Source organism: Heptranchias perlo, unplaced genomic scaffold (genome assembly GCF_035084215.1).
Source record: "Heptranchias perlo isolate sHepPer1 unplaced genomic scaffold, sHepPer1.hap1 HAP1_SCAFFOLD_117, whole genome shotgun sequence".
Lineage (NCBI taxonomy): Eukaryota > Metazoa > Chordata > Chondrichthyes > Hexanchiformes > Hexanchidae > Heptranchias > Heptranchias perlo.
The window spans coordinates 383,069-402,680 of record NW_027138396.1 but is presented as its reverse complement, the minus strand read 5'-3'; the positions used below and the strand labels follow the sequence as shown (position 1 = coordinate 402,680).

At 54.2% G+C, this 19,612-nt stretch overlaps 1 protein-coding gene across 1 annotated transcript in view; it reads left to right on the top strand.

The window, feature by feature from the left end:
• Positions 1 to 280, top strand: part of LOC137307995 (mucin-2-like) — a 91,214-nt gene extending 90,934 nt beyond the window's left edge. The window contains exon 28 of the mRNA XM_067976965.1: positions 226 to 280. Within this exon, the coding sequence (XP_067833066.1) occupies positions 226 to 280 (55 nt within the window). The remainder of the gene's footprint in view (positions 1 to 225) is intronic.
• Positions 281 to 19,612: the final 19,332 nt, after the last annotated feature.

Sequence of the window (19,612 nt, the reverse complement as noted above, 5' to 3'; positions counted from 1 at the left end):
GTGCGGGACACTGATGTTGGACAATGGGGAACTTTCTACTTTCGGAACTCAGTATTAACAGGAAATGTTCCTAACTCAATATAGCATGGGTTAGAGACAGAGCAAACTTTCTTCTACTTTTCCTGCCACTACTTGGTGAATGTTTTCTCCTTTGTGAAGCACCCTCTGATATTCATTACGTGACAGGTGTTATTTAATTCCAAGTTCTTATTGACTGTCTTATAGGATTGCCAACTCTGGTAGGAGGCATTCCTGGAAGTTTGATCGCGTGACATTCTGACCACAAGACGTGTGTGATCATATGACGTCTGTAACTTTAATTGGGCCGGAATTTACTGTAACCGTTTGTTAGACTTGCCCTTTCCATGAGCTTTTGTACTGAAAGTTGCTTTTAGGGATCCAAACGGGCATTTGGGACCGATGTGAACAGGGCAAGCAACTATGTATCTCCTTAGCCAATCAGATTGAAGAATTGTTAATGAACAGCGCAGAGTCTGAACCAGGAAGCGTAAGTTCGAATAGTGAATTCAATGTCAAGTCAGGGACAGAAAGCAAAATAAAGAGATGGAAATAAAGATTGGTTTAAGAGAGACAGAAAAAGAGACAGAAAAAGGAAAAGTAAAAAGAATGTATTTACATTTTAAAAAAAATCTCCAACAGCAATTAAAAGCTGAAGGAATGAGAATCCACACTTGTAAAAGTTAATTTTCAGTGCCAGAGAGGTTGTTTGGCAGTAATTAAGACTTATCACGCCGTTAAAAAGGATACTTAGACTGAAAAGGACAAGCCCTAACTTTCTGTGGTGATTGTAAACAATTTTACAATACCATGTTATAGTCCAACAATTTTATTTTTAATTCCACAAGCTTTCGGAGGCTTCCTCCTTCCTCAGGTGGTGAAGGAAGGAGGAAGCCTCCGAAAGCTTGTGGAATTAAAAATAAAATTGTTGGACTATAACTTGGTGTTGTAAAATTGTTTACAATTGTCAACCCCAGTCCATCAAGGGGTACGGTAGCATAGTGGTTATGTTACTGAGCTAGTAATCCAGAGGCCTGGACTAAAATCCAGAGTCTTGAGTTCAAATCCCGCCACGGCAGCTGGCGAATTTAAATTCAATTAATTAATTAAATTCAATTAATTAAAAAATAAAATCTGGAATTAAAATACTTGTATCAGTAATGATGGCCATGAAACTACCGGATTGTCGTAAAAACCCATCTGGTTCACTAATGTCCTTTAGGGAAGGAAACCTGCCGTCCTTACCTGGTCTGGCCAATATGTGACTCCAGACCCACAGCAATGTGGTTGATTCTTAATTGCCCTCTGAAATGGCCTAGCAAGCCACTCAGTTGTAAAATCTCGCTACGAAAAGTCATAATAAGAATAAAACCGGACGGACCACCCGGCATCGGACCACTAGGCACCGGACACGACAACGGCAAAACACCAAGCCCAGTCGACCCTGCAAGGTCCTCCTTACTAACATCTGGGGACTTGTGCCAAAATTGGGAGAGCTGTCCCACAGACGAGTCAAGCAACAGCCTGACAGAGCCAGACTCACAGAATCATATCTTTCAGCCAACGTCCCAGACTCTTCCATCACCATCCCTGGGTATGACCTGTCCCACCGGCAGGACAGACCCAGCAGAGGTGGTGGTACAGTGATATACAGTCAGGAGGGAGTGGCTCTGGGAGTCCTCAACATTGACTCCGGACCCCATGAAATCTCATGGCATCAGGTCAAACATGGGCAAGGAAACCTCCTGCTGATTAACACCTACCGTCCTCCCTCAGCTGATGAATCAGTCCTCCTCCATGTTGAGCACCACTTGGAGGAAGCACTGAGGGTAGCAAGGGTACAAAATGTACTCTGGGTGGGGGACTTCAATGTCCATCACCAAGAGTGGCTCGGTAGCACCACCACTGACCGAGCTGGCCGAGTCCTGAAGGACACAGCTGCTAGACTGGGCCTGCGGCAGGTGGTGAGCGAACCAACACGAGGGAAAAACTTACTTGACCTTGACCTCGTCCTCACCAATCTACCTGTCGCAAATGCATCTGTCCATGACAGTATTGGTAGGAGTGACCACCGCACAGTCCTTGTGGAGATGAAATCCCATCTTCGCACTGAGGACACCATCCAACGTGTTGTGTGGCACTACCACCGTGCTAAATGGGATAGATTCAGAACAGATCCAGCAGCTCAAAACTGGGCATCCATGAGGCGCTGTGGGCCATCAGCAGCAGCAGAATTGTATTCCAGCACAATCTGTAACCTCATGGCCCGGCATATTCCTCACTCCACCATTACCAACAAGCCAGGGGATCAACCCTGGTTCAATGAGGAGTGTAGAAGAGCATGCCAGGAGCAGCACCAGGCGTACCGAAAAATGAGGTGCCAACCTGGTGAAGCTACAACTCAGGACTACATGCATGCTAAACAGCGGAAGCAACATGCTACAGACAGAGCTAAGCGATTCCACAACCAACGGATCAGATCAAAGCTCTGCAGTCCTGCCACATCCAGTCGTGAATGGTGGTGGACAATTAAACAACTAACGGGAGGAGGAGGCTCTGCAAACATCCCCATTCTCAATGATGGCGGAGTCCAGCACGTGAGTGCAAAAGACAAGGCTGAAGCGTTTGCAACCATCTTCAGCCAGAAGTGCCGAGTGGATAATCCATCTCAGCCTCCTCCCGATATCCCCACCATCATGGAAGCCAGTCTTCGGCCAATTCGATTCACTCCACGTGATATCAAGAAACGGCTGAGTGCACTGGATACAGCAAAGGCTATGGGCCCCGACAACATCCCAGCTGTAGTGCTGAAGACTTGTGCTCCAGAACTAGCTGCGCCTCTAGCCAAGCTGTTCCAGTACAGCTACAACACTGGCATCCACCCGACAATGTGGAAAATTGCCCAGGTATGTCCTGTCCACAAAAAGCAGGACAAATCCAATCTGGCCAATTACCGCCCCATCAGTCTACTCTCAATCATCAGCAAAGTGATGGAAGGTGTCGTCGACAGTGCTATCAAGCGGCACTTACTCACCAATAACCTGCTCACCGATGCTCAGTTTGGGTTCCGCCAGGACCACTCGGCTCCAGACCTCATTACAGCCTTGGTCCAAACATGGACAAAAGAGCTGAATTCCAGAGGTGAGGTGAGAGTGACTGCCCTTGACATCAAGGCAGCATTTGACCGAGTGTGGCACCAAGGAGCCCTAGTAAAATTGAAGTCAATGGGAATCAGGGGGAAAACTCTCCAGTGGCTGGAGTCATACCTAGCACAAAGGAAGATGGTAGTGGTTGTTGGAGGCCAATCATCTCAGCCCCAGGGCATTGCTGCAGGAGTTCCTCAGGGCAGTGTCCTCGGCCCAACCATCTTCAGCTGCTTCATCAATGACCTTCCCTCCATCATAAGGTCAGAAATGGGGATGTTCGCTGATGACTGCACAGTGTTCAGTTCCATTCGCAACCCCTCAGATAATGAAGCAGTCCGAGCCTGCATGCAGCAAGACCTGGACAACATCCAGGCTTGGGCTCAAAAGTGGCAAGTAACATTCGTGCCAGAAAAGTGCCAGGCAATGACCATCTCCAACAAGAGAGAGTCTAACCACCTCCCCTTGATATTCAACGGCATGACCATCGCCGAATCCCCCACCATCAACATCCTGGGGGTCACCATTGACCAGAAACTTAACTGGACCAGCCATATAAATACTGTGGCTACGAGAGCAGGTCAGAGGCTGGGTATTCTGCGGCGAGTGACTCACCTCCTGACTCCCCAAAGCCTTTCCACCATCTACAAGGCACAAGTCAGGAGTGTGATGGAATACTCTCCACTTGCCTGGATGAGTGCAGTTCCAACAACACTCAAGAAGCTCGACACCATCCAAGATAAAGCAGCCCGCTTGATTGGCACCCCATCCACCACCCTAAACATTCACTCCCTTCACCACCGGCGCACTGTGGCTGCAGTGTGCACCATCCACAGGATGCACTGCAGCAACTCGCCAAGGCTTCTTCGACAGCACCTCCCAAACCCGCGACCTCTACCACCTAGAAGGACAAGGGCAGCAGGTGCATGGGAACAACACCACCTGCACGTTCCCCTCCAAGTCACACACCATCCCGACTTGGAAATATATCGCCGTTCCTTCATTGTCGCTGGGTCAAAATCCTGGAACTCCCTTCCTAACAGCACTGTGGGAGAACCTTCACCACACGGACTGCAGCGGTTCAAGAAGGCGGCTCACCACCACCTTCTCGAGGGCAATTAGGGATGGGCAATAAATGCCGGCCTTGCCAGCGACGCCCACATCCCGTGAACGAATAAAAAAAAATTTTAAAAAATCACCGGCATCTCCACATCATTTCTGTGGTGAGTTTAGTTCATTTCTACCATGCAAATACAGGAACTTCACGCTGTCCAATATATTTGAATGGTGAGTCAGACAGCGAGATGCCGTTTTCGCGAAAGCGAGGGTGGAACAGCGCATCTTGGACAGCAAGTTCTGGATTTTTGCGTTTAACTGCGCATCTGCCCTCGCCTGAAGTTGCTGTGCAATTTGCACATGAATAATGGTGAGCACTGTTAGCCTCACTGTTATTTTGACAGTAAATTCTGGCCCATTGTATTCACCTTATAAAGGTTGGGTCCCCTTTAGTTGAGTATCTTTGTTCGTGGGTTTGTGCCAGCATCTGTTGTGTGAGAAGTTCTGAGAATCAGGAGGCCGCCCCTGAGCAGGCAAAGAAGGAAAACCAAGGGTGGGGAAGAGGGGAAACCAAAGGTGGTGGGAACTTTGACTGGGTGGGAGTAACTCACTGCAATTGCTCCGATAAATAATAGTAATACCGGTAACACTCAGAATCCCTTCCGAGCCAACAGTAATACAATAACTTACTGATAGTCTATATGTACCTAGTAGTATGATATTCATCTGATTTCCACTGCAGCCCAATTTCCACTGCACTGCACAAGATGTGGTCAAACTCCCCAGTTGAAGCTACTTTTAATAGGTCCGATCTCTCTCCCTATCATCTTGGCCTCTGGTTTGGACTCAGGTTCACCACATTGCTACTGCAGTTCCCTGCTCAGCAGAAAATGCTGGTCTCCAAGCCCACGACATTCCCCAGTCTCCCTCTCTTCCCCCCCACAACATGAGCCCTAATTCCTCCTGAACCCCAATCCCCAGTATCCCTGTCTCCACGACCCTCCCAACTCCTGACCCCCATTCTCCAGTCTCCCTTCCACCTCCGATCCCCATTCGCCAGGCTTCCTCTCTCCCTGACCACCCATCCCCAACTGACATTCCCCAGTCTCCCTCTATTCCCCAAAGCTACCATCCCCGATTCCCCCTTCAGTCACCCTCTCTCCCCGCGACTATTGATTGTTCCCAGCACACCATCTGGTCCTGGTTCTCTGTGGGGGTGGAACGTGATGTCATCAAGTAGCAGGTTTCTCTGTGGCGGTGGAACATGATGTCATCAAGTAGCAGGTTTCTCTGTGGTGGTGGAACATGATGTCATCGAGTAGCAGGTTTCTCTGTGACGGTGGGACGTGATGTCACCGAGCAGGTGGTTTCTCTGTGGTGATGGGACGTGATGTCACCGAGCAGGTGGTTTCTCTGTGACGGTGGGATGTGATGTCACCGAGCAGGTGGTTTCTCTGTGGTGATGGGACGTGATGTCACCGAGCAGGTGGTTTCTCTGTGACGGTGGGATGTGATGTCACCGAGCAGGTGGTTTATTCTGTGGCGGTGGGATGTGATGTCACCGAGCAGGTGGTTTCTCTGTGGCGGTGGGATGTGATGTCACCGAGCAGGTGGTTTCTCTGTGACGGTGGGATGTGATGTCACCGAGCAGGTGGTTTCTCTGTGACGGTGGGACGTGATGTCACCGAGCAGGTGGTTTCTCTGTGGTGGTGGGATGTGATGTCACCGAGCAGGTGGTTTCTCTGTGACGGTGGGACGTGATGTCACCGAGCAGGTGGTTTCTCTGTGGTGGTGGGACGTGATGTCACCGAGCAGGTGGTTTCTCTGTGACGGTGGGACGTGATGTCACCGAGCAGGTGGTTTCTCTGTGACGGTGGGATGTGATGTCACCGAGCAGGTGGTTTATTCTGTGACGGTGGGATGTGATGTCACCGAGCAGGTGGTTTATTCTGTGGCGGTGGGACGTGATGTCACCGAGCAGGTGGTTTCTCTGTGACGGTGGGACGTGATGTCACCGAGCAGGTGGTTTCTCTGTGACGGTGGGATGTGATGTCACCGAGCAGGTGGTTTCTCTGTGACGGTGGGATGTGATGTCACCGAGCAGGTGGTTTATTCTGTGGCGGTGGGACGTGATGTCACCGAGCCGGTGGTTTCTCTGTGGTGATGGGATGTGATGTCACCGAGTAGGTTGTTTCTCTGTGACGGTGGGATGTGATGTCACCGAGCAGGTGGTTTATTCTGTGACGGTGGGATGTGATGTCACCGAGCAGGTGGTTTCTCTGTGACGGTGGGATGTGATGTCACCGAGCAGGTGGTTTATTCTGTGACGGTGGGATGTGATGTCACCGAGCAGGTGGTTTATTCTGTGACGGTGGGACGTGATGTCACCGAGCAGGTGGTTTATTCTGTGACGGTGGGATGTGATGTCACCGAGCAGGTGGTTTCTCTGTGACGGTGGGACGTGATGTCACCGAGCAGGTTGTTTCTCTGTGACGGTGGGACGTGATGTCACCGAGCAGGTGGTTTATTCTGTGACGGTGGGACGTGATGTCACTGAGCAGGTGGTTTCTCTGTGACGGTGGGATGTGATGTCACCGAGCAGGTGGTTTCTCTGTGACGGTGGGACGTGATGTCACCGAGCAGGTGGTTTCTCTGTGACGGTGGGATGTGATGTCACCGAGCAGGTGGTTTCTCTGTGACGGTGGGATGTGATGTCACCGAGCAGGTGGTTTATTCTGTGACGGTGGGATGTGATGTCACCGAGCAGGTGGTTTATTCTGTGACGGTGGGATGTGATGTCACCGAGCAGGTGGTTTCTCTGTGACGGTGGGACGTGATGTCACCGAGCAGGTGGTTTCTCTGTGGTGGTGGGATGTGATGTCACCGAGCAGGTGGTTTCTCTGTGGCGGTGGGACGTGATGTCACCGAGCAGGTGGTTTCTCTGTGGTGGTGGGATGTGATGTCACCGAGCAGGTGGTTTCTCTGTGACGGTGGGATGTGATGTCACCGAGCAGGTGGTTTCTCTGTGACGGTGGGATGTGATGTCACCGAGCAGGTGGTTTATTCTGTGGCGGTGGGACGTGATGTCACCGAGCCGGTGGTTTCTCTGTGGTGATGGGATGTGATGTCACCGAGCAGGTGGTTTCTCTGTGACGGTGGGATGTGATGTCACCGAGCAGGTGGTTTCTCTGTGACGGTGGGACGTGATGTCACCGAGCAGGTGGTTTCTCTGTGACGGTGGGACGTGATGTCACCGAGCAGGTGGTTTCTCTGTGACGGTGGGATGTGATGTCACCGAGCAGGTGGTTTATTCTGTGGCGGTGGGACGTGATGTCACCGAGCCGGTGGTTTATTCTGTGGCGGTGGGACGTGATGTCACCGAGCCGGTGGTTTCTCTGTGACGGTGGGACGTGATCTCACCGAGCAGGTTGTTTCTCTGTGACGGTGGGATGTGATGTCACCGAGCAGGTGGTTTATTCTGTGACGGTGGGATGTGATGTCACCGAGCAGGTGGTTTCTCTGTGACGGTGGGACGTGATGTCACCGAGCAGGTGGTTTCTCTGTGACGGTGGGACGTGATGTCACCGAGCAGGTGGTTTCTCTGTGACGGTGGGACGTGATGTCACCGAGCAGGTGGTTTATTCTGTGGCGGTGGGATGTGATGTCACCGAGCAGGTGGTTTCTCTGTGACGGTGGGATGTGATGTCACCGAGCAGGTGGTTTCTCTGTGACGGTGGGATGTGATGTCACCGAGCAGGTGGTTTCTCTGTGACGGTGGGATGTGATGTCACCGAGCAGGTGGTTTCTCTGTGACGGTGGGACGTGATGTCACCGAGCAGGTGGTTTCTCTGTGACGGTGGGATGTGATGTCACCGAGCAGGTGGTTTCTCTGTGACGGTGGGATGTGATGTCACCGAGCAGGTGGTTTCTCTGTGGTGATGGGACGTGATGTCACCGAGCAGGTGGTTTATTCTGTGACGGTGGGACGTGATGTCACCGAGCAGGTGGTTTCTCTGTGACGGTGGGACGTGATGTCACCGAGCAGGTGGTTTCTCTGTGACGGTGGGACGTGATGTCACCGAGCAGGTGGTTTCTCTGTGGCGGTGGGACGTGATGTCACCGAGCAGGTGGTTTCTCTGTGACGGTGGGATGTGATGTCACCGAGCAGGTGGTTTCTCTGTGACGGTGGGATGTGATGTCACCGAGCAGGTGGTTTCTCTGTGACGGTGGGATGTGATGTCACCGAGCAGGTGGTTTCTCTGTGACGGTGGGATGTGATGTCACCGAGCAGGTGGTTTCTCTGTGGTGATGGGATGTGATGTCATCGAGCAGGTGGTTTCTCTGTGACGGTGGGACGTGATGTCACCGAGCAGGTGGTTTCTCTGTGACGGTGGGATGTGATGTCACCGAGCAGGTGGTTTATTCTGTGACGGTGGGATGTGATGTCACCGAGCAGGTGGTTTATTCTGTGACGGTGGGATGTGATGTCACCGAGCAGGTGGTTTCTCTGTGACGGTGGGACGTGATGTCACCGAGCAGGTGGTTTATTCTGTGACGGTGGGATGTGATGTCACCGAGCAGGTGGTTTCTCTGTGGTGGTGGGATGTGATGTCACCGAGCAGGTGGTTTCTCTGTGACGGTGGGATGTGATGTCACCGAGCAGGTGGTTTCTCTGTGACGGTGGGACGTGATGTCACCGAGCAGGTGGTTTCTCTGTGACGGTGGGATGTGATGTCACCGAGCAGGTGGTTTATTCTGTGACGGTGGGACGTGATGTCACCGAGCAGGTGGTTTCTCTGTGACGGTGGGATGTGATGTCACCGAGCAGGTGGTTTCTCTGTGACGGTGGGATGTGATGTCACCGAGCAGGTGGTTTCTCTGTGACGGTGGGACGTGATGTCACCGAGCAGGTGGTTTATTCTGTGACGGTGGGACGTGATGTCACCGAGCAGGTGGTTTCTCTGTGACGGTGGGATGTGATGTCACCGAGCAGGTGGTTTCTCTGTGACGGTGGGACGTGATGTCACCGAGCAGGTGGTTTCTCTGTGAAGGTGGGACGTGATGTCACCGAGCAGGTGGTTTCTCTGTGACGGTGGGATGTGATGTCACCGAGCAGGTGGTTTCTCTGTGACGGTGGGATGTGATGTCACCGAGCAGGTGGTTTCTCTGTGATGGTGGGATGTGATGTCACCGAGCAGGTGGTTTATTCTGTGACGGTGGGACGTGATGTCACCGAGCAGGTGGTTTATTCTGTGACGGTGGGATGTGATGTCACCGAGCAGGTGGTTTCTCTGTGACGGTGGGATGTGATGTCACCGAGCAGGTGGTTTCTCTGTGACGGTGGGATGTGATGTCACCGAGCAGGTGGTTTCTCTGTGACGGTGGGATGTGATGTCACCGAGCAGGTGGTTTATTCTGTGACGGTGGGACGTGATGTCACCGAGCAGGTGGTTTATTCTGTGACGGTGGGATGTGATGTCACCGAGCAGGTGGTTTCTCTGTGACGGTGGGATGTGATGTCACCGAGCAGGTGGTTTCTCTGTGACGGTGGGATGTGATGTCACCGAGCAGGTGGTTTCTCTGTGACGGTGGGATGTGATGTCACCGAGCAGGTGGTTTCTCTGTGACGGTGGGATGTGATGTCACCGAGCAGGTGGTTTCTCTGTGACGGTGGGATGTGATGTCACCGAGCAGGTGGTTTATTCTGTGACGGTGGGACGTGATGTCACCGAGCAGGTGGTTTATTCTGTGACGGTGGGACGTGATGTCACCGAGCAGGTGGTTTATTCTGTGACGGTGTGATGTGATGTCACCGAGCAGGTGGTTTCTCTGTGACGGTGGGATGTGATGTCACCGAGCAGGTGGTTTCTCTGTGACGGTGGGACGTGATGTCACCGAGCAGGTGGTTTCTCTGTGATGGTGGGATGTGATGTCACCGAGCAGGTGGTTTCTCTGTGACGGTGGGATGTGATGTCACCGAGCAGGTGGTTTCTCTGTGACGGTGTGATGTGATGTCACCGAGCAGGTGGTTTATTCTGTGACGGTGGGACGTGATGTCACCGAGCAGGTGGTTTATTCTGTGACGGTGGGACGTGATGTCACCGAGCAGGTGGTTTATTCTGTGACGGTGGGACGTGATGTCACCGAGCAGGTGGTTTCTCTGTGACGGTGGGATGTGATGTCACCGAGCAGGTGGTTTATTCTGTGACGGTGGGATGTGATGTCACCGAGCAGGTGGTTTATTCTGTGGCGGTGGGATGTGATGTCACCGAGCAGGTGGTTTCTCTGTGACGGTGGGACGTGATGTCACCGAGCAGGTGGTTTCTCTGTGACGGTGGGATGTGATGTCACCGAGCAGGTGGTTTCTCTGTGGCGGTGGGATGTGATGTCACCGAGCAGGTGGTTTCTCTGTGACGGTGGGACGTGATGTCACCGAGCAGGTGGTTTCTCTGTGACGGTGGGATGTGATGTCACCGAGCAGGTGGTTTCTCTGTGGTGGTGGGATGTGATGTCACCGAGCAGGTGGTTTATTCTGTGACGGTGGGATGTGATGTCACCGAGCAGGTGGTTTCTCTGTGACGGTGGGATGTGATGTCACCGAGCAGGTGGTTTCTCTGTGACGGTGGGATGTGATGTCACCGAGCAGGTGGTTTCTCTGTGACGGTGGGATGTGATGTCACCGAGCAGGTGGTTTATTCTGTGGCGGTGGGATGTGATGTCACCGAGCAGGTGGTTTCTCTGTGGCGGTGGGATGTGATGTCACCGAGCAGGTGGTTTCTCTGTGACGGTGGGATGTGATGTCACCGAGCAGGTGGTTTATTCTGTGATGGTGGGATGTGATGTCACCGAGCAGGTGGTTTATCTGTGGCGGTGGGATGTGATGTCACCGAGCAGGTGGTTTCTCTGTGACGGTGGGATGTGATGTCACCGAGCAGGTGGTTTCTCTGTGGTGGTGGGATGTGATGTCACCGAGCAGGTGGTTTCTCTGTGACGGTGGGACGTGATGTCACCGAGCAGGTGGTTTATTCTGTGACGGTGGGATGTGATGTCACCGAGCAGGTGGTTTCTCTGTGACGGTGGGATGTGATGTCACCGAGCAGGTGGTTTCTCTGTGACGGTGGGACGTGATGTCACCGAGCAGGTGGTTTATTCTGTGACGGTGGGATGTGATGTCACCGAGCAGGTGGTTTCTCTGTGGTGATGGGACGTGATGTCACCGAGCAGGTGGTTTCTCTGTGGTGGTGGGATGTGATGTCACCGAGCAGGTGGTTTCTCTGTGACGGTGGGACGTGATGTCACCGAGCAGGTGGTTTCTCTGTGACGGTGGGATGTGATGTCACCGAGCCGGTGGTTTCTCTGTGACGGTGGGACGTGATGTCACCGAGCAGGTGGTTTCTCTGTGGTGGTGGGACGTGATGTCACCGAGCAGGTGGTTTATTCTGTGACGGTGGGACTTGATGTCACCGAGCAGGTGGTTTCTCTGTGACGGTGGGATGTGATGTCACCGAGCAGGTGGTTTATTCTGTGACGGTGGGATGTGATGTCACCGAGCCGGTGGTTTATTCTGTGGCGGTGGGACGTGATGTCACCGAGCAGGTGGTTTCTCTGTGACGGTGGGATGTGATGTCACCGAGCAGGTGGTTTCTCTGTGACGGTGGGATGTGATGTCACCGAGCAGGTGGTTTCTCTGTGGTGGTGGGACGTGATGTCACCGAGCAGGTGGTTTCTCTGTGACGGTGTGATGTGATGTCACCGAGCAGGTGGTTTCTCTGTGACGGTGGGATGTGATGTCACCGAGCAGGTGGTTTCTCTGTGACGGTGGGATGTGATGTCACCGAGCAGGTGGTTTCTCTGTGACGGTGGGATGTGATGTCACCGAGCAGGTGGTTTCTCTGTGACGGTGGGATGTGATGTCATCGAGCAGGTGGTTTCTCTGTGACGGTGGGATGTGATGTCACCGAGCAGGTGGTTTAGCTGTGGCGGTGGGTTGTGATGTCACCGAGCAGGTGGTTTCTCTGTGACGGTGGGACGTGATGTCACCGAGCAGGTGGTTTCTCTGTGACGGTGGGACGTGATGTCACCGAGCAGGTGGTTTATTCTGTGACGGTGGGACGTGATGTCACCGAGCAGGTGGTTTCTCTATGACGGTGGGATGTGATGTCACCGAGCAGGTGCTTTATTCTGTGGCGGTGGGACGTGATGTCACCGAGCAGGTGGTTTCTCTGTGACGGTGGGATGTGATGTCACCGAGCAGGTGGTTTATTCTGTGACGGTGGGATGTGATGTCACCGAGCAGGTGGTTTATTCTGTGACGGTGGGACGTGATGTCACCGAGCAGGTGGTTTCTCTGTGACGGTGGGATGTGATGTCACCGAGCAGGTGGTTTCTCTGTGACGGTGGGACGTGATGTCACCGAGCAGGTGGTTTATTCTGTGACGGTGGGACGTGATGTCACCGAGCAGGTGGTTTCTCTGTGGCGGTGGGACGTGATGTCACCGAGCAGGTGGTTTCTCTGTGGTGGTGGGACGTGATGTCATCGAGCAGGTGGTTTCTCTGTGACGGTGGGACGTGATGTCACCGAGCAGGTGGTTTCTCTGTGACGGTGGGATGTGATGTCATCGAGCAGGTGGTTTCTCTGTGACGGTGGGATGTGATGTCACCGAGCAGGTGGTTTCTCTGTGACGGTGTGATGTGATGTCACCGAGCAGGTGGTTTCTCTGTGACGGTGGGATGTGATGTCACCGAGCAGGTGGTTTCTCTGTGACGGTGTGATGTGATGTCACCGAGCAGGTGGTTTCTCTGTGACGGTGGGATGTGATGTCACCGAGCAGGTGGTTTCTCTGTGACGGTGGGATGTGATGTCACCGAGCAGGTGGTTTCTCTGTGACGGTGGGACGTGATGTCACCGAGCAGGTGGTTTCTCTGTGACGGTGGGATGTGATGTCACCGAGCAGGTGGTTTCTCTGTGACGGTGGGATGTGATGTCACCGAGCAGGTGGTTTATTCTGTGGCGGTGGGACGTGATGTCACCGAGCAGGTGGTTTCTCTGTGACGGTGGGACGTGATGTCACCGAGCAGGTGGTTTCTCTGTGACGGTGGGATGTGATGTCACCGAGCAGGTGGTTTCTCTGTGACGGTGGGATGTGATGTCACCGAGCAGGTGGTTTATTCTGTGGCGGTGGGACGTGATGTCACCGAGCAGGTGGTTTATTCTGTGACGGTGGGATGTGATGTCACCGAGCAGGTGGTTTCTCTGTGAAGGTGGGATGTGATGTCACCGAGCAGGTGGTTTCTCTGTGACGGTGGGACGTGATGTCACCGAGCAGGTGGTTTCTCTGTGGTGATGGGATGTGATGTCACCGAGCAGGTTGTTTCTCTGTGACGGTGGGATGTGATGTCACCGAGCAGGTGGTTTCTCTGTGACGGTGGGATGTGATGTCACCGAGCAGGTGGTTTCTCTGTGACGGTGGGACGTGATGTCACCGAGCAGGTGGTTTCTCTGTGACGGTGGGACGTGATGTCACCGAGCAGGTGGTTTCTCTGTGGTGGTGGGACGTGATGTCACCGAGCAGGTGGTCTCTCTGTGACGGTGGGACATGATGTCACCGAGCAGGTGGTTTCTCTGTGACGGTGGGATGTGATGTCACCGAGCAGGTGGTTTCTCTGTGACGGTGGGATGTGATGTCACCGAGCAGGTGGTTTCTCTGTGACGTTGGGACGTGATGTCACCGAGCAGGTGGTTTCTCTGTGACGGTGGGATGTGATGTCACCGAGCAGGTGGTTTCTCTGTGACGGTGGGACGTGATGTCACCGAGCAGGTGGTTTCTCTGTGACGGTGGGATGTGATGTCACCAAGCAGTTGGTTTCTCTGTGACGGTGGGACGTGATGTCACCGAGCAGGTGGTTTCTCTGTGGTGATGGGACGTGATGTCACCGAGCAGGTGGTTTCTCTGTGACGGTGGGACGTGATGTCACCGAGCAGGTGGTTTATTCTGTGGCGGTGGGATGTGATGTCACCGAGCAGGTGGTTTCTCTGTGACGGTGGGATGTGATGTCACCGAGCAGGTGGTTTCTCTGTGACGGTGGGACGTGATGTCACCGAGCCGGTGGTTTATTCTGTGGCGGTGGGATGTGATGTCACCGAGCAGGTGGTTTCTCTGTGACGGTGGGACGTGATGTCACCGAGCAGGTGGTTTCTCTGTGGTGGTGGGATGTGATGTCACCGAGCAGGTGGTTTCTCTGTGACGGTGGGACGTGATGTCACCAAGCAGTTGGTTTCTCTGTGACGGTGGGACGTGATGTCACCGAGCAGGTGGTTTCTCTGTGGTGGTGGGATGTGATGTCACCGAGCAGGTGGTTTCTCTGTGACGGTGGGACGTGGTGTCACCGAGCAGGTGGTTTCTCTGTGACGGTGGGATGTGATGTCACCGAGCAGGTGGTTTATTCTGTGACGGTGGGACGTGATGTCACCGAGCAGGTGGTTTCTCTGTGACGGTGGGACGTGATGTCACCGAGCAGGTGGTTTCTCTGTGGTGGTGGGATGTGATGTCACCGAGCAGGTGGTTTCTCTGTGACGGTGGGACGTGATGTCACCAAGCAGTTGGTTTCTCTGTGACGGTGGGACGTGGTGTCACCGAGCAGGTGGTTTCTCTGTGGCGGTGGGATGTGATGTCACCGAGCAGGTGGTTTCTCTGTGACGGTGGGACGTGGTGTCACCGAGCAGGTGGTTTCTCTGTGACGGTGGGATGTGATGTCACCGAGCAGGTGGTTTCTCTGTGACGGTGGGACGTGATGTCACCGAGCAGGTGGTTTATTCTGTGGCGGCGGGACGTGATGTCACCGAGCCGGTGGTTTCTCTGTGACGGTGGGATGTGATGTCACCGAGCAGGTGGTTTCTCTGTGACGGTGGGACGTGATGTCACCGAGCAGGTGGTTTATTCTGTGGCGGTGGGACGTGATGTCACCGAGCAGGTGGTTTCTCTGTGACGGTGGGACGTGATGTCACCGAGCAGGTGGTTTCTCTGTGACGGTGGGATGTGATGTCACCGAGCAGGTGGTTTCTCTGTGACGGTGGGATGTGATGTCACCGAGCAGGTGGTTTCTCTGTGGCGGTGGGACTTGATGTCACCGAGCAGGTGGTTTATTCTGTGACGGTGGGATGTGATGTCACCGAGCAGGTGGTTTATTCTGTGGCGGTGGGACGTGATGTCACCGAGCAGGTGGTTTCTCTTTGGCGGTGGAACATGATGTCACCGAGCAGGTGGTTTCTCTGTGACGGTGGGACGTGATGTCACCGAGCAGGTGGTTTATTCTGTGACGGTGGGACGTGATGTCACCGAGCAGGTGGTTTCTCTGTGACGGTGGGATGTGATGTCACCGAGCAGGTGGTTTCTCTGTGGCGGTGGGACGTGATGTCACCGAGCAGGTGGTTTCTCTGTGACGGTGGGACGTGATGTCACCGAGCAGGTGGTTTCTCTGTGACGGTGGGACGTGATTTCACCGAGCAGGTGGTTTCTCTGTGACGGTGGGATGTGATGTCACCGAGCAGGTGGTTTCTCTGTGGCGGTGGGATGTGATGTCACCGAGCAGGTGGTTTCTCTGTGACGGTGGGACGTGATGTCATCGAGCAGGTGGTTTCTCTGTGACGGTGGGACGTGATGTCACCGAGCAGGTGGTTTCTCTGTGACGGTGGGATGTGCTGTCACCGAGCAGGTGGTTTCTCTGTGACGGTGGGACGTGATGTCAACGAGCAGGTGGTTTATTCTGTGACGGTGGGATGTGATGTCACCGAGCAGGTAGTTTATTCTGTGGCGGTGGGACGTGATGTCACCGAGCAGGTGGTTTCTCTGTGACGGTGGGACGTGATGTCACCGAGCAGGTGGTTTCTCTGTGACGGTGGGATGTGCTGTCACCGAGCAGGTGGTTTCTCTGTGATGGTGGGTTGTGATGTCACCGAGCAGGTGGTTTCTCTGTGACGGTGGGACGTGATGTCACCGAGCAGGTGGTTTCTCTGTGACGGTGGGACGTGATGTCACCGAGCAGGTGGTTTCTCTGTGACGGTGGGACGTGATGTCACCGAGCAGGTGGTTTCTCTGTGGTGGTGGGATGTGATGTCACCGAGCAGGTGGTTTCTCTGTGGCGGTGGGAAGTGATGTCACCGAGCAGGTGGTTTCTCTGTGACGGTGGGATGTGATGTCACCGAGCAGGTGGTTTCTCTGTGACGGTGGGACGTGATGTCATCGAGCAGGTGGTTTCTCTGTGACGGTGGGACGTGATGTCACCGAGCAGGTGGTTTATTCTGTGACGGTGGGATGTGATGTCACCGAGCAGGTAGTTTATTCTGTGGCGGTGGGACGTGATGTCACCGAGCAGGTGGTTTCTCTGTGACGGTGGGACGTGATGTCACCGAGCAGGTGGTTTATTCTGTGACGGTGGGATGTGATGTCACCGAGCAGGTGGTTTCTCTGTGGCGGTGGGATGTGATGTCACCGAGCAGGTGGTTTCTCTGTGACGGTGGGACGTGATGTCACCGAGCAGGTGGTTTCTCTGTGACGGTGGGATGTGATGTCACCGAGCAGGTGGTTTATTCTGTGACGGTGGGATGTGATGTCACCGAGCAGGTGGTTTATTCTGTGACGGTGGGACGTGATGTCACCGAGCAGGTGGTTTCTCTGTGGCGGTGGGATGTGATGTCACCGAGCAGGTGGTTTATTCTGTGACGGTGGGACGTGATGTCACCGAGCAGGTGGTTTCTCTGTGACGGTGGGACGTGATGTCACCGAGCAGGTGGTTTCTCTGTGACGGTGGGACGTGATGTCACCGAGCAGGTGGTTTCTCTGTGACGGTGGGACGTGATGTCACCGAGCAGGTGGTTTCTCTGTGGCGGTGGGACGTGATGTCACCGAGCAGGTGGTTTCTCTGTGGCGGTGGGACGTGATGTCACCGAGCAGGTGGTTTCTCTGTGACGGTGGGATGTGATGTCACCGAGCAGGTGGTTTCTCTGTGACGGTGGGATGTGATGTCACCGAGCAGGTGGTTTCTCTGTGGCGGTGGGACGTGATGTCACCGAGCAGGTGGTTTCTCTGTGGCGGTGGGATGTGATGTCACCGAGCAGGTGGTTTCTCTGTGACGGTGGGATGTGATGTCACCGAGCAGGTGGTTTCTCTGTGACGGTGGGATGTGATGTCACCGAGCAGGTGGTTTCTCTGTGACGGTGGGATGTGATGTCACCGAGCAGGTGGTTTCTCTGTGATGGTGGGACGTGATGTCACCGAGCAGGTGGTTTCTCTGTGACGGTGGGACGTGATGTCACCGAGCAGGTGGTTTATTCTGTGACGGTGGGACGTGATGTCACCGAGCAGGTGGTTTCTCTGTGACGGTGGGACGTGATGTCACCGAGCAGGTGGTTTCTCTGTGACGGTGGGACGTGATGTCACCGAGCAGGTGGTTTATTCTGTGACGGTGGGACGTGATGTCACCGAGCAGGTGGTTTCTCTGTGGCGGTGGGATGTGATGTCACCGAGCAGGTGGTTTATTCTGTGGCGGTGGGATGTGATGTCACCGAGCAGGTGGTTTCTCTGTGGTGGTGGGATGTGATGTCACCGAGCAGGTGGTTTCTCTGTGACGGTGGGACGTGATGTCACCGAGCAGGTGGTTTCTCTGTGACGGTGGGACGTGATGTCACCGAGCAGGTGGTTTCTCTGTGACGGTTGGATGTGATGTCACTGAGCAGGTGGTTTCTCTGTGACGGTGGGACGTGATGTCACCGAGCAGTTGGTTTCTCTGTGACGGTGGGACGTGATGTCACCGAGCAGGTGGTTTCTCTGTGACGGTGGGACGTGATGTCACCGAGCAGTTGGTTTCTCTGTGACGGTGGGACGTGATGTCACCGAGCAGGTGGTTTCTCTGTGGTGGTGGGACGTGATGTCACCGAGCAGGTGGTTTCTCTGTGACGGTGGGATGTGATGTCACCGAGCAGGTGGTTTATTCTGTGGCGGTGGGATGTGATGTCACCGAGCAGGTGGTTTCTCTGTGACGGTGGGATGTGATGTCACCGAGCAGGTGGTTTCTCTGTGACGGTGGGATGTGATGTCACCGAGCAGGTGGTTTCTCTGTGGCGGTGGGATGTGATGTCACCGAGCAGGTGGTTTCTCTGTGACGGTGGGACGTGATGTCATCGAGCAGGTGGTTTCTCTGTGACGGTGGGACGTGATGTCACCGAGCAGGTGGTTTATTCTGTGACGGTGGGATGTGATGTCACCGAGCAGGTAGTTTATTCTGTGGCGGTGGGACGTGATGTCACCGAGCAGGTGGTTTATTCTGTGACGGTGGGATGTGATGTCACCGAGCAGGTGGTTTCTCTGTGGCGGTGGGATGTGATGTCACCGAGCAGGTGGTTTCTCTGTGACGGTGGGATGTGATGTCACCGAGCAGGTGGTTTCTCTGTGGCGATGGGACGTGATGTCACCGAGCAGGTGGTTTATTCTGTGACGGTGGGACGTGATGTCACCGAGCAGGTGGTTTCTCTGTGACGGTGGGATGTGATGTCACCGAGCAGGTGGTTTCTCTGTGACGGTGGGATGTGATGTCACCGAGCAGGTGGTTTCTCTGTGACGGTGGGACGTGATGTCACCGAGCAGGTGGTTTCTCTGTGACGGTGGGATGTGATGTCACCGAGCAGGTGGTTTCTCTGTGACGGTGGGATGTGATGTCACCGAGCAGGTGGTTTCTCTGTGACGGTGGGACGTGATGTCACCGAGCAGGTTGTTTCCCTGTGACGGTGGGATGTGATGTCACCGAGCAGGTGGTTTCTCTGTGACGGTGGGATGTGATGTCACCGAGCAGGTGGTTTCTCTGTGACGGTGGGACGTGATGTCACCGAGCAGGTGGTTTCTCTGTGACGGTGGGATGTGATGTCACCGAGCAGGTGGTTTCTCTGTGACGGTGGGACGTGATGTCACCGAGCAGGTGGTTTCTCTGTGACGGTGGGACGTGATGTCACCGAGCAGGTGGTTTATTCTGTGACGGTGGGACGTGATGTCACCGAGCAGGTGGTTTCTCTGTGGCGGTGGGATGTGATGTCACCGAGCAGGTGGTTTATTCTGTGGCGGTGGGATGTGATGTCACCGAGCAGGTGGTTTCTCTGTGGTGGTGGGATGTGATGTCACCGAGCAGGTGGTTTCTCTGTGACGGTGGGACGTGATGTCACCGAGCAGGTGGTTTCTCTGTGACGGTGGGATGTGATGTCACCGAGCAGGTGGTTTCTCTGTGACGGTTGGATGTGATGTCACTGAGCAGGTGGTTTCTCTGTGACGGTGGGACGTGATGTCACCGAGCAGTTGGTTTCTCTGTGACGGTGGGACGTGATGTCACCGAGCAGGTGGTTTCTCTGTGGT